Here is a 14,783-nt window from a genome sequence, read left to right as displayed (position 1 = left end):
GCTGCACTTAGATTAATTAAGATCAAGCTGGTTATCGGTGCAGAAGGTGTCGAGCCTCATAAAGATTTTTTGAAGCAGGATTGTACAGACACTGAAGAAATAGGTGCTATAACCTTCATATCCTCTGCAAAACATAAAAGTTGTGATGATTTAAAACAACGCTCGATATCGCTCACAAAAATCGCTAACCAGAGAGGGGCGCGCAAGGATTTCTGCGGGACTCCACTAGACAACATATGCCACCTAGAGATGTAATTTTTTACTGCAACAACCTGTGGCCTATTGGTGGTGTACCATGTCAGCCACCTAAGCAGATCGCCATTGATACCGACCTTCTGCAGTTTATATACAAGTAAATCATGCATAATCCAGTCAAATGCTTTGCTGTAGTCCGTGTAAACACCATCAACTTGGTAGCTATTATCCATATGTCATGTCAGAGAACTGTTGAACAATGCCAGGTTAGATACAACCATAGATATTTTTTCTATATCTATGGATAAAACGGAGCGCCCTTTCAAGAATCCAGCTGAGTGAAACTTTTCCTAAACGTTTTTCTTCGTGTTTACTTAGTTTTCTCGCTGTCTATCGTTTTTAGTCAAATATTAAAGAGACAAAACTATGAATCAGCATGGACAATTATAGGATATATATCGGATAATTATCAAAATAATTATCAAAGAAAATAAATATCTTGATAATTACGTATTTATGACCACGATGCCATGTTGTTACAAGTTGGCCCAGCCAACGTAGGTATTACGGCTTCTACTTATATTCTGTTCCAATGTTCATAAAGCTCTTATTAAGTACTAAGTATGAAATAACATAAAAACATTAATTAATACACTATATTAATTTTCAGAGGCCGTGTGTTTATATGCATGTTTCTATAAACGACCTTCATGTTAGAACAATGATATTTTCGGTAATTGAAGTTATTGTTTAAAAGGACAGTTTAACAAGCGCGCTAAATATAAAGAAACTTAACTTGATCCTGTTTTGGGTACTCAAAAACACAGTCTAGATATTAACATGTAGGGTCGTGTTACGCGACTTCTTTTGATTTTTTAGTTGCGAAATTACACGAGCTCAAAAACGAGCAACTTTAGACCAACATTTTGTTCTTGTATTAATATTCTGCTCGGAAATGCTTCCTAACTAACACTGCCTCGCTCACGTGCCCGTGCTCGCTGTACTGTCGGTATAGAGATAGCATCAATAGTATCATAATGAAAGACACTGCCGCGCAGCCAGGTGAAACAGTCCTCTTAATTTATCAATTAACTATCATTATTACGTACAGTGGTACACATAATTTATTTTTCTAGCTCTACGCCGATATTGTTCCTTTAACTTATGAGAATTTCTTACGACGATGTAAAGAACGGAAAGGAGGCTACAGTGGCACTCTTGTACATCGTATTGTGCCAGTTGGCTGGATACAATGTGGAGGATTAGCACTGAAGTCATCCGAGCTGACTTGCGAAAACTTCATTGTACCATTTGATAAAAGGGGCGTAATTGCAATGGCAAACGACGGCAGGTGAGGATTGGATGAGAATGATAATAAAGTAAATAAAAGAAAGAAATACATATATTATTAAATTCGACATAGAATGTTTATTACCAAACAGTTAGAGACATGCGGGGTAGCTAGACATATGCAGTGGCACTTTGAAACAGTGCGATAGTACGATATTAGATAGTGCGATAGTAGGTAGGCGGTTGGAGGATGCGTAGCGAAGCTGTGAATGTGCAAAAGTTCATTTCCCAAATTGGTTCTACCGGGAATCGAACCTGGGACCAAGAACGATGGAATTTATTTCGGGGCACAACTCAGTGATCTTTCAGGTTGTTTTTATCTATGATGAATAATAAATATGAACTAATGTCAACTTACAAACAGCACCCACTCTAGTAGTAGTAGTTTGTAAGTTGACATTAGAGTATTCCTAATCATTCTTAAGGGAATCTGCCTCACTAATAAAATTTATTTGAATCTCATAACACATTTGTATAGTCGGCGACACATGAGAACACCCAGGCCAAAACAACTTTCGAAAAGTTCACATTTAGTTTTATAGTTGATTGAGCTGATTGTTTACGGTTTTAAAAAAAATTCTCGAATAACTCGAGAAATCGAGTACGAGAATTCTCGAAACTCACGAAAAAAAATCAGACACCCTAACTCGTAATGAATGGCATTGTATAAAATTCAACATTTACATATAAAATTTATTTATAAATAATAAAGGCTACTCCATTATACCTGTGTTCAAGTACTTTTCGCTAGAAGCTACATATGGTGCATTTTGGTAAGTTTCCAGTAGAAGCTGAATATGGTGTTTTTTGCGCCTTTCAATTGTTGCAAGCAAAATTAGACAGTACTGCGATGACATTACAATTTAAATTCAACGTTTTAGCCTTTTCATATTCCTTTACATGTCACTACGTTTAAATAGGTTGACTTGGGACATTTTTTTCGTGGTTTTTGTATTAGACCCGTCGTCCATTTATTTGTAAGTCAATGCATCTCATTATGAATGTCAACACTTTATAAGATATTTGAGAAAATAAGGCATCGATATGCAATAACGTTCTACTGCCTTAAGAAAAAGAAATTCCAGTCAGGATTTTTTTATATTAAAGAAACAGTTTTCATATTTCAGGCTGGATATTCCAGCAGCTTCTCAAGTATAGACGGAAATCTTTTCGAATAATAGGACCTCTCCAGATCGTGTTCTTGGATGTTTGATCAATACCATCTTTTGAACAACTCTTATGTACTTTACAAGGTTTGTAAACGCCGCTTTTTTTACTATAGCCGTACGTGGAGTTTCAATAAACACAATTGGGACGTGTCAAAGAGGTCTGTTGTACAATCAGATAAAGTGAGTTCGAAACGAAAAGAACAAAGGGCGGCAGTGTGTTTAAACAAACGATGAACCGTTTCAATGGAAGTTTGGATATATCGTATACCTTAAAATAGCTTACAGCGAACGTGAGCGGGCGAGTGGTACTCGAAAATAATTTTTTTACTATAGTAAACTAAACTTTTAAACTATTCATAATAGACGTATTATTCATTTGTTTTTATTTTTGTGATGTAAATCCACTAGTTTGCTATAATTTATTAAGTACAAAGGTGAAACACAAAGAAATATTCTATCGACTCGACAGGGTACGGCATCGAAAGCCGAAAACTCAATGCGAAGATCTGTAACAGACACATAGAAGGGTTAACTCGACCTGTAGCTCAGTTGGACGAGCAATGGGGACGAAATCCCGTGGTCGTAGCTTCGAGTCCTGTCGGATCGATAGAATTTTTCTTTGTGTTCGATTTATGTATTTAATGAACATAATAGACGATTTTACGTATTGTTTTTTTATAGTTTGTGGTAAATGTAACTGATTGCACCTGTGTCTTTTACAATTTTGTGTATAACAATTTTTACTGAAAAATAATAATATAGTAAAACTAATAATATGCTAAACAACTACAACAATTACCTGGTTTCAAACTAAGAAATCCCCTGTAGTATGAGTACAGGAGCAACGGAATTCACTACTCAGAACACCCAGACCAGGACCAATATAGAAAAGTTCATTTCCCAAATTGGTCTTACCGGAAATTGAACGCAGGATCTCATCAACCGCCCACAATACAAAACGTTAGATCACCGATGTCGTCAAAAAAGTGGGAGTAAATTACATGCTTGTATGCGTAATATCGTTGATAATTGCAATTAATATGGCTGGTTTGCGATAAACAATAATAATATTGCATTGTGTAATTAATTACGCTTTTAACAAAAGGGGCGTTTCACTAACCTTATCACAGAACGATAAGATTATATCAAATGTGTAATACAGGTATATATATGTATATACAATTTATAGAAATCAGTATATGAATAGTAATAAAGAGCTTGAATTATCAATTTAATACAATTTTTAAGAGGAAATGTAAAGTTCTTCATTTTTTTTTATATTATGTACGCTGCAAACAAGCATACGGCCCGCCTGACGGAAAGCGGTCTCCGTCGCTTATGAACGCCTGCAACACCAGTGGCGCCACTAGCGCGTTGCCATCCCCTAGGACCTTTCTCAAATCCCTTTTGAAGGATTCCATGTTGTAGTTCTGCGGGAAAAGGGAGTTCATTCCACAACCTAATTGTACGTGAGAGGAAGGTCCTCCGAAACCGTACAGTACAAGATCGACTCGGTTCCAGAGTGTGAGGATAGAGTCCCTGCCGGTGGCCAGCGGTGCGATAATAGAATGTCGCTGTTGGCATCATGTCAAACAGTTCTTCAGAAAATTGGCCATTGTACAGGCGTTGGAACAGACATAAGGAGGCTGTCTCTCCTCGAAGGTAGTGGTTCAATATCGTCTGCAAGCACAGAATCGTCAACAATTCTCATAGCACGTCTTTGAACCGAGTCAAAGGGTCCAAGCTAGCATCCAGGACCTCCCGCCCAAATATGGCAGCAGTACTCCATGTGGGGACGGATTTGCGACTTATAAAATATCAGTCTCTGCTCCAAAGTGAAATATCGCTTTGTCCTGTTGAGCACACCGAGCTCTTTGGACGTCAGCTTGACTTTGCCATCTAAGTGACTATGGAACTGAACGTCACAAGAGATGTCCATACCAAGCACCACTCTACGAGATATTTAATGGCTTCATAATGTTCACCAGCTGCAATATATTTAATTGCAGAATATTTGCAATACATCTATAATAATAGATAAAGCGCTGTTTACAGAAAACAAAGTTTGTTGACAGACTCAATGATAGTTGGAATTGATCTTTAAGAAGTTTGCCAAATGACACTGAGAAAACTACGATTCCAAACAATGACCAGGACAATGACTCTTAAGTGATAAAAGTCATAACCATGCCACCTGGAGAACAGAGACTGTATGCGTCACCATGAGTAATGATAGGATAATCGGATGCTTATTTAGCTACAAATCGGTTTTTCGCCAATTGTAACTAAATAAGCAACAGAATAATATAAATTCTGAGATTTTCTTTCGCGCCGGGGCTGGGAGCAATTATGAATGGGTCGTGGCCCTTCTCATTTCCTCATAATTTCTGAATTGAAAATATTTTACGACACAAAATGATTCTAAAACGTTATGTAAGTTTTTTAACCCAAAAGGAGGTTTTTCCATTATAATTATTGCTCATAATATGAACAGCAGAACCTGTTAAAAAAAATTATTGTTGACAGTTGTGTTTACATTTTTGGACTTCGATTTCATCTCAGAATATAAAGCATCTTATTCAAAGGAACGAACGATACTAGAATGTTGCGAATACTAGAATGAAGAAATGTTAAAAATATGAAGTGTAAATAACAATGTTTCATAGAGAAGGCTCGGAGTTTCATATTCCGTACAGACCCTTGTAATGACGCGAGCGGCTTACAGAAAGTGTATAACATGCTGAAAACATTTAACTTGCTTTCTGTCATGGCAATGTCCATTAGTTGCGAGCAGGAACCGATGGAGGTGTGCAGCGTACATACTAAGTGCATGCAGATAAGGTACAATTTATAGTGTGCCGGGTTCGAAATCGGTTACGAAAAAAAAGAATTGTAAATTCTACCGTATCGGCAAGCACAGTTGGTTCAATTTTCCATGCTGCAACGACAGTAACTGTTACCCTTTTGGATCCGGGTTGCGTAATAAGACCATTGTAGAACTAAAATATCAGGTCACCCGCCTGCACAGCCACAATTTACTCTTTGAATCAAGACCAAAAATGTGGCTTGGAAAATGCACACATGAGAACTTTGTGTTAGTGGTTTTGTATTTCCACCGCATAGCATGACGCTGGTCGGCAGGTGTAAAGTTTATAAATAAATTTAAAAGAAACAAATCATAAATCGCCAATTCGTACATTTGTTGGTACATGCTAATAAACATTCATGAGTAAGTACATAACTTATCAAAGGGAAGAAAAAGAAACGGGTACTCATCTCTGGAGCTGTGTCGTCAGTACCACCGGGAAGAGTTGACTAGTGCGACGAGGACGATTTCAAAAAGGTGGCACGGAAAAAAAATACATCAACAGTGACCTTAGTGCCACCGCCCCGACTGGCCCTAATCATTTATTGAGTCCAGCGATACTGATCACATTATTATACGTGACACAGATTTATCACTTTACAAAATCTGCGGATATTGTGGAGTTACGGGTGAAAACCAATGCTACCCTGAGGGTTGAGCAGTTGAGGTCCCGCATCAACATCTGTCGACCTTCATGAAAGAAGAGTTTTGGCCGAAGGGTGTCATACTACATACTAACGTTTTTAAGGCCGGTTACCGGACACCCCTGTTGCGTCACACGTCGCAGACAATACGTGTAAATAATTAGTAATTAGTGTTTTATTATATTGTTATGTACATACACTAGTGTGCATATACTAACATAAGTGTTAGTCTATAAGATATGTATTTATGGGTCTTTGTAACCTGAATACAAATAATTACATAAATAAAAAAGTAATTCTGTATAAAATATTACATTTTAAAATTACAATAGACTTGAGAAAACACCGACTATTTATTAATCATTGGTTGCAGTATGTACACGTAATTCCTAGCAATCTTTATAACGCTGAGACACGCCCTGCACCGCGTCACAGAAGTAAGTAATTTGTAATTAGACGATGTTTTTCTAGCATGAGAACACCATACAGAACAATAGAACACCGTAAACGTACTATCCGATTAATTTCAATTGTACCTTAGTGATGATACTTTTGCTACTGTAAATAAAACTACTATTCAATATAGTCAGTATATGTATAATAAAATAACGTGGGACTTACCTAAAACTTGATTAAATATTTTGTCAAAATTAACTTCATTCTTCTTCTCCATATATTTGTGCATAACACTCCGAACACTGTAACAAAAATAAAAAATATTGTTCACGGCAACTCTTTTTATTTAAATAAACACAATCAAACACAATAATCTTATGTGCTTATTATTATAATGAACTATATTCATGGGATACTTGAGGACTCCCTGTCAAATCCATAGCTGATTTGCAGAAAATTTAATCAAAAAATACTTTTGCAAAACATTCGACTTTTATTTGGAAAATTGCTCTCTTGAACTTCATAGAGATATTGCTGTCGTACTTTACTACACTTTTATAGCAATAGATTACTAACGAATATAGATGGGGTAAACGCTCAAGAATAATGACGTAAACGCCTTCATCAACAAATATGAATAGTATGAGCAAAGCTAACATTTGCCTACTTTATTCATTCACGTTGACTGTGCAAAGTCATAAGACTCAAGGCTTGTTTTATAAACAACTGTCGGTGGCTACCAGACAAGCCTTTTCAAGCAGACTGTTATCAATAAAATATAACGAACTCACCAAATCGCAAGTTGAATATTGTTTATCGTTTTGTTTACTGTCTGAAAACGGAGTCTTTTTTTATGTGGAATCAGCTTTGGACTTTTTTACGAGCTCGGTAAGGCAAAGTCGAAAGGAGTTTGTTTGCCGGATGTCGTTCTGAATACTGATTTTTCCTTGATATATGTTTGTGTGTAAAGATAACACAGGATGTAACATATCATAACTTGTGGTTTCACACGAGTATAAGAAAAGATGTCTTGTGGAACTTTGTGAAGTTTTTGGTCGCGTTAGCATAGTGCATGAGTTGATAAATGAGTCGCCGAATTCAATATAAGTAACGTAGTGCAAAATCAAGGAGCTTATGATGGTTTTGTTACTTGACTTTTAGTCACCAAAACTGCCTTATTTTATGCGTGACTATGACCCATTCTGTACGTGGTTATTATGTACGCGACGTGTGTGCGAGTTAATGGGGGGCGTGGAGTATAAAATTTGCTAAAAATAGGTATTAGAAAACGTCATAGCACGCTCGCTTCGTTCAGTTGCTGAATTTAGTGGTAGATAAAACTTGATGAACTGCGCAATGCTTTTATTGTTTCGCTTGTGAATAGGATATAGCGATTAATAACATCAATGTCTTAACGATTAGATAATAAGCGTGTTACTAAACCTGTGCTGTGATAGGTGCCGAAAATTATATTTTCCCTTTAAATTTTTACATGGTCTGGCAACTCGCAGTTCTTTAAATATTTCTTTAAATATTAATAATCAACGTATTATGACATTATGCGTCATTCTTGTAACCTTGTACCGAATTGCTATTAGCAATTCCCACAGTGGTTTTTACAGACAAAAGTGAAATGAAAGTGGCACTCTCCGATTATCGAGAATAAAGAACTATCCATGTATGACATCCATAAAAAAGTTTTAGGACTTTTGTTCACTAATTATATGTTTCTAACCACGGTGTGATTTTTTTCTTATTGCCCCGATATTTTGCGGTTATGTACTCTCGAAGACACGGATTAATAATAATAATAATAATAAATAAGCTCAACACACTCATAGCCCCGCAACTAGGAAAACCCTGTATCACGGGTGCCATGGACACACACATAGACAACCACAAATTACACCCAAACTCACAAGGAAAAATAAATGTAGGCAATACACATATTTCTCCCGGCCCGGGAATCGAACTCAGGATCTCTGCGTGATAGTAACCGTTCGTCCAAGGAGGCAGTTAAAATTGACTCTACATTGAGATTTTTTTATATAATATCAAGTGACAGGACGGACAATTCGTGCGCCTTATGATAAGGTACACGCCTGTCCATAACAGTTGCATTGCCACTCAGAACTTTAAATCGCAAAATTTTGAGGGGCACTGCCACTGCGCCCGTCACTCTGAGACATAAGTTGACGAGTCTCATGTAACTGTAATTTCACCAGCACCTTTACCCTTCAAAACCGGAACACACTAATGCTCACATTACTGCTTGCCGGCAGAAATAAGTAAGAAATAGGTGGGATAATAAGAAGTCATAACAAACCAATCACTAATCATAATCATTCAATTAAAGGTTCAAACTTTAATGGGGAATTTTGTTTAGATAATGTGACGTACGAGAATAAAAGAAATTTTTGTTATAACGCGTGAACCTGTGACAATTTTTAGCACGAATGAGTAACGAAAGGTAATGAATCACACCAGTCGTAACTGTCAGGCACTTGGCGTGACACTAAATTTTAAATAATAAAGCGGACGACACACAACGCTCTAATGTTTTGTACTAGGATTCTTTTAGTTACCCAAAGACAACTGTATATTTAATTACTTATTAGCGGAAAAAAGGTGATTGTTCATTTATTACTTTTCTATCTACACGTGCCAGTCTGCCAATGCGTCGGAAAAGTTAGCAGCATTTCTTTATTATCTTACATGGTCTATCATCATTATCTTATCAAAGAAATTAATTAAACTAAATGATAATAACGAGGCTTGTATGTTTCGCTTTCTTTCAAGCTAGAACAATTTTATTTCGGACATATCGCTGTTTTGGCACAGTGTTGTATAATAAAAATTTTAAGTCAAACCTTCCGAGCCTTTTACACAGAACAACGACAAAGGCATGATACGATGAAAAGAAGGTACCGGATTATCATATTTCATTCATATTCAAAACCAGCATAATCAGCAATCAGGGCGGAAGTTTTCGCGGCGGCATCAAGGACAGCTGATAGAATAACGGGTTCGCCGATTTTTTAATAATATAAACAATGGAAATAGAACATTAATTGCCGTATGTACACAGACCGTTTGAAACATTGGGAGCAACGCCTATATGGCTGCAATGATTAAGTTTGAATTTTTATGGAAAGAAAATACCCGATTCGATTATTACTAATGGAAAAAACTCAACATAAAAATATTGATTTTTTTTTGTTTTAAGATATATCCCATCATTATATTAACCATAATATCGCATGAGGGCATGAGGGCCGACGATATGATTAAATAAAAGGTGCCTGTACACTCTCTTGAAAAGACCCAAGTTATAGGACATCTGTAGGGCTAAAGCGATAGGGCGCGACTTGCGCGAGAGCGACATAAAACGTGAGATCTCTATACGAGTACAACAGTATCTCGCGTTTTAGCCGCTCTCTCCCTGTCGTGCTAGCCATATTGTAGGTGAAGAATTCCACATCTTAGCTGTTAGCATTAAGCACCTATTGATATTATGTTAACGATATAAGATAGATGACGTTCCAACCCGTAAGTAGTTCCTCAAAAATTGAATTTTCCCACAGCCCAACAATATTTTCATAATTAACGATTTCACACATTAGATAAAATCTAGTGTTTCCTTACATCTAGGTTTAGTGTGTATATTTCCACTATTTCCATTTGTAAGCAAATATTGGTCTGTGAAGCAAATATTTGAGTCGGTCGGCGGCCGGGGCGCACGCGCACGTTTCATGTCTATCGACAATCCTGCTGTGTGGCTACGTATAAACAAGTCTGTAAACTACGAACATATGCCTGGAATATGAATGAGCGTAAAAATAGTTCTAAATTAGTTTTTTACAGCTTCTATACTTTGGGATACGCAGTAGCTAGTAAATTAGGTGAATCAGAACTTATAATTAAAGTGGGTGTTTTGCATGTTATTGCAATGTCAAATAGATAATAAAGTTTTTGTTACTTTTTTAAATGACATAGATATTTCTAGGAACATTAATGGCCTGCTGTACATAAAGTATTCTCAAACAATTGTCTAAACTAAATCTGGACAAAGTACTTGACTTAACGATTTTTATACTAGGAAGTGTAAATTGGCAATAAGGTGATAAACAGTTTGCAAAAGCAATTCCATATAATTATTATGTATTACAAATTGGTTATTATGTACAAACACGTCGTGATTTCGTCATAAGCAGCAGTTTATTTAAGTTAGCACTATAAGAGTCATTTAGGACGATGATAAGTGCGCTACTTGACCTTACCGACGTCAATGCGACGCAAATAGTGAAATGTAATGCATGCAGTACAGGATAGGGGAAAATGCATGAATGAATAACAATGCATTATTTACATTTCGAAAATACACATTTAAAATGTTTGTCTAACTACATTAGTATTACCACAGATAATATAATACTATACTAGTAGTATTACATTTATTCTGTCTTATGTGCATGATTTGAAAGTACCCTGCTTGTGGAATTTTAAAGTATTAGAACTCAGTTCATATTGGTTCCAGAGACTTAAATAATTTAATGTAATATATTATGATATGACAGATTCCTTACTAACATAGGCCATAGCAATTTTTGTAATTAACATAATATGGAGAATGTATGGAATAAACATTTTTGATTGTAAATTAAATAAAATAAATAATAGAGGTGACCAAATTGATACCCATGCTTGAGAATATTGTGTCTTGTTTTTCAAATTCCTTAAAATACAGCAAGCTCTTATGCGTTTAAAACACAAGACAGTTTTGTTCTAGTTAAATGTTTGAACTAATTTCATAAATTACAGTATTTGTATTTGGTTACGTACTTTGTGAATAGATAACAATATCACAATTATTTAAAAGGTTAGGGCTAACTTTAGTATAATAAGTGGTATATAATATACTTTTTTATATAGCTACACCAAGGTAATTTATTTGTATATACTACTAAGGAGGTACATTACACTGTGCATTCTAAAATTGAAGATTTAAAATTGCCTTTACAATTTTTTTTTTATTGGTGAGACTTTCTATCTCTATAAAATATTATCAAAAAATAATATAATAAAAACCTAGAAAGGTGAGTGATATTTAATGAAGCACAATGAAATTAAAATTAACTCACAAAACACTTATTTAATTTTAAATTATTGTCTAGTAAAGTACCCTGTTTTTATATTGGAATATGTTTAAAAACTACAAAAAATATTAAAGCATGTAAAAGTTCATTGACCTCTATGTTAGAGTTGAATACCCTCAACATGACCTACAACTTATGTATGGGATGTAACAGGTATTCCAAATTTATACATGTACAGTGTTGTAAAGTAATTATTGTTGAAAATAAATGACCTGGAACTACTAGGTCAAACAACATTTTTGATTGTAAGTACATGTTTAAAAGGTTTGTTAAAAGTTGATTTCTTAGTCATAATTTAATTAATAGTTTTAACAGCTGATTGGAGTAAGTGGTACTATATGATATTATTTTTTATTATTAATTAATTTCAAATGTAATCATGTACAGAGATATTAAGTTAAAATATACATACAATAAACATAATAGTTTTTTTTTTCAAATATTGTTTTTAGCTTTGGAATCAATTTTAAAAACAAGTTTCGTGCTATACGAACTGAATCAAAATTTGTAAACAACCAGGCAAGATAACAACGACATTGCGAAGTGTTTTACGGCCCTTTACTAGCTTATTTCTTTACATGATTCTTATAAGACATTACCTTGGATCAGGTAAAACTATTTTTTTGCTAGCTCGTGCTGCTGGAGTACATTTCGACTTCTCCATAGCCATCAAGTAGCTGACGTCTGCCAGGACAGCCTCGAGGTCCGCCATTTTGAGTCTCAATTTATCACCTTCACCAAACAAGATCTTAACACTGCTTCACGACACAAACACCACTAATCACAATTTACAGCTACTAGTCATAGTCCTCTTCACATGACCGCTCACTGCACCGCTGTATCATTTGTTGATGAGTGGTGACACATGCTGATCATTTACATTCTCCCGATAAATTTATATGTACACAAACGCGCGCGATCACATATGTGCTTGTCGTCATTTGCGGAAAATAATATTTTATGTTACTATCACATTAACAACACCAAATCTCAACTAAAAAATCACGATTATAGAAATTATAAAATCCACCATCACTCCGTCCGTCACTTCACGAAGACACACACTTTCATGTTATACCACAGAGTACTTTTACCACCATTCGCTTATTAATCATTCCGCCGTTCATTCATAAAGGCAAACGAAACTCATTCGATCATTCACCTGGTCGTCGCACTTTATTCGTTCTTTACTCACGCGACGCGTCGCGTACGGTAGAGAAGACATCAAAACTAAGTAACGTAAGTAACGTAAGACTAGGAATGGTAATATAGCTTTTTCTGAATATCGTATCAAAACTATATATCAATATTCGAAATCGTATTTCGAAACTATATATTCATGGATACAGCCCGCGTGCGCGCTGGGTTGATACATTGCCGTTACTGATTGCGGAATCAGATTTCGAAACTATATAGTATTGGGTATAGTTCTACAAGAGTAATGTAGGCTAATGTTGTATACAGTTTCGAAGATGCACAAAAAACGGTTTCGCGTTGATATTCACTCAGTCAATATACAGGGTGTCCGGTAATGAATGTATCATACTGAAATGGCTTATAGCACAGCTTAAGACTGTTCCAAAAAAAATGCAAAAAAAATCTGTCCCATGTAGTACCTAAGGAATGTTTTTTTTCTTAAAAGTTAATTATTTTTATCTTATTTTAGGTTTTTGTGCATTATGACTACAAATGAATGAATTTATTTGGTTTTTTGGTGTCACAATATTCTACGTTAACTGTGTCCTTAGATAAGAAGTAAATGGTATGACTAAGTAATGTACTTTTTTTTTTTTAAAGTTTAACTTCATTTTTCAGAGAAATAATTATTTTTTTACCAAGTTTACGCGCCTTCTGTATAAAAAAAAGTATGATAACCTGTGTGGCCAAGTACTTTAAAATAATGTAGGTTTAATGAGGATTTCAAAATGGTATCATTTCTCATAGTATCTAATGTAAATATGAAATTATTGCTATTAATGTGCAAACGGAGTAAATTTTACTAAAAAACTATGTTTGCGAAATTGGAACATTTCTTATCCTGAATTGTTCTTGACTATTGAGTTTTGATAAAAAATAATATTAGGCATTAATAAAACTTTATTTAAAACTTTATTACAGCAAAATTATGCAAAAATCCAATCAAAGTAATTTTTCAATTGTTGTCTTTAAAGTACCACGTGTGACCGTTATTTGCCACCTGCACGAAAGCCACATTCCGCCCGTCTTTTGTTCATATGATAAGAATCTCTTCCATCTCTTCATATTCATCACGAGGTGCTCTTCCAGCGCTAGTGCCACCAACACCACTACCAGGCATTCTTCCTTCTGAGTAACATTGGTGGACTCTTATAAATACGGCATTAGATGGGTGACGTGCGTTATGTAACGCCCTTTCCTACATAAGACATTTTGCGTCGACTTCAAATGATGAGACTGAGAATGAGAGGCAATCAAAATCAAGCTGCTTAGCTTGATTTTGATTGCCTCTCCCGATCGGAAACTGTGTCTTTCCCGAGTCGAAGCGTACAATATTGCGGATGGGCTACCCGATCGGATCGATTCCGATTTGAATTAAAATCAGGACCAGTGATTTCCGCCATGCTAGCATTAAATTGAAGTAATAAATAAATTATTTTTGTCTCCTTTAAATTCCTAATAATATAATATAGACAATAGAAATATGTATATGTAGCTTAAAGGATGGAAAAAAATATACTATTGGCACAGCGTAATTTGAAGTGAATTATGGTACATAGTTGTCTATGGTTTGGACCTTAGAGGATGGAAAAAAATAAAGAATCTAATGGTCGTATTCCAGAACTCTATTCAATGCTCAAGTCAGGACTTGAGTATGATTTAAAGCACTAGAAATTATACTCAAGTCCTTGCGTTTAGGGTCGTATTTCCAGTGCTTGAAATCATACCCAAATCCTGACTCGCGCAATGAGTAGAGTTCTGGAATACGACCCTAAGGTTTGGACTATTGTTTATGTATGTATGTATGTTT

General features: G+C 35.4%; 1 protein-coding gene across 2 annotated transcripts in view; it reads right to left on the bottom strand.

Moving 5' to 3' along the window:
• LOC113235773 (G protein-coupled receptor kinase 1) overlaps positions 1-12,635 on the bottom strand; it is an 87,969-nt gene extending 75,334 nt beyond the window's left edge. For both annotated transcript variants that reach the window (XM_026471669.1, XM_026471670.1), the window contains exons 1-2: positions 12,376-12,635; positions 6,846-6,922 (exon numbers count right to left, since the gene is read on the bottom strand). In XM_026471669.1, the coding sequence (XP_026327454.1) occupies positions 6,846-6,922; positions 12,376-12,488 (190 nt within the window). In that variant the 5' untranslated portion in view covers positions 12,489-12,635. The remainder of the gene's footprint in view (positions 1-6,845; positions 6,923-12,375) is intronic.
• Between the last annotated feature and the right edge of the window lie 2,148 nt (positions 12,636-14,783).

This window comes from Hyposmocoma kahamanoa, unplaced genomic scaffold (genome assembly GCF_003589595.1).
Source record: "Hyposmocoma kahamanoa isolate Upper Pololo Valley unplaced genomic scaffold, ASM358959v1 88, whole genome shotgun sequence".
Taxonomy (NCBI): domain Eukaryota; kingdom Metazoa; phylum Arthropoda; class Insecta; order Lepidoptera; family Cosmopterigidae; genus Hyposmocoma; species Hyposmocoma kahamanoa.
The sequence above is the reverse complement of the archived record's forward strand: the minus strand, read 5'-3'. Positions and strand labels throughout refer to the sequence as shown.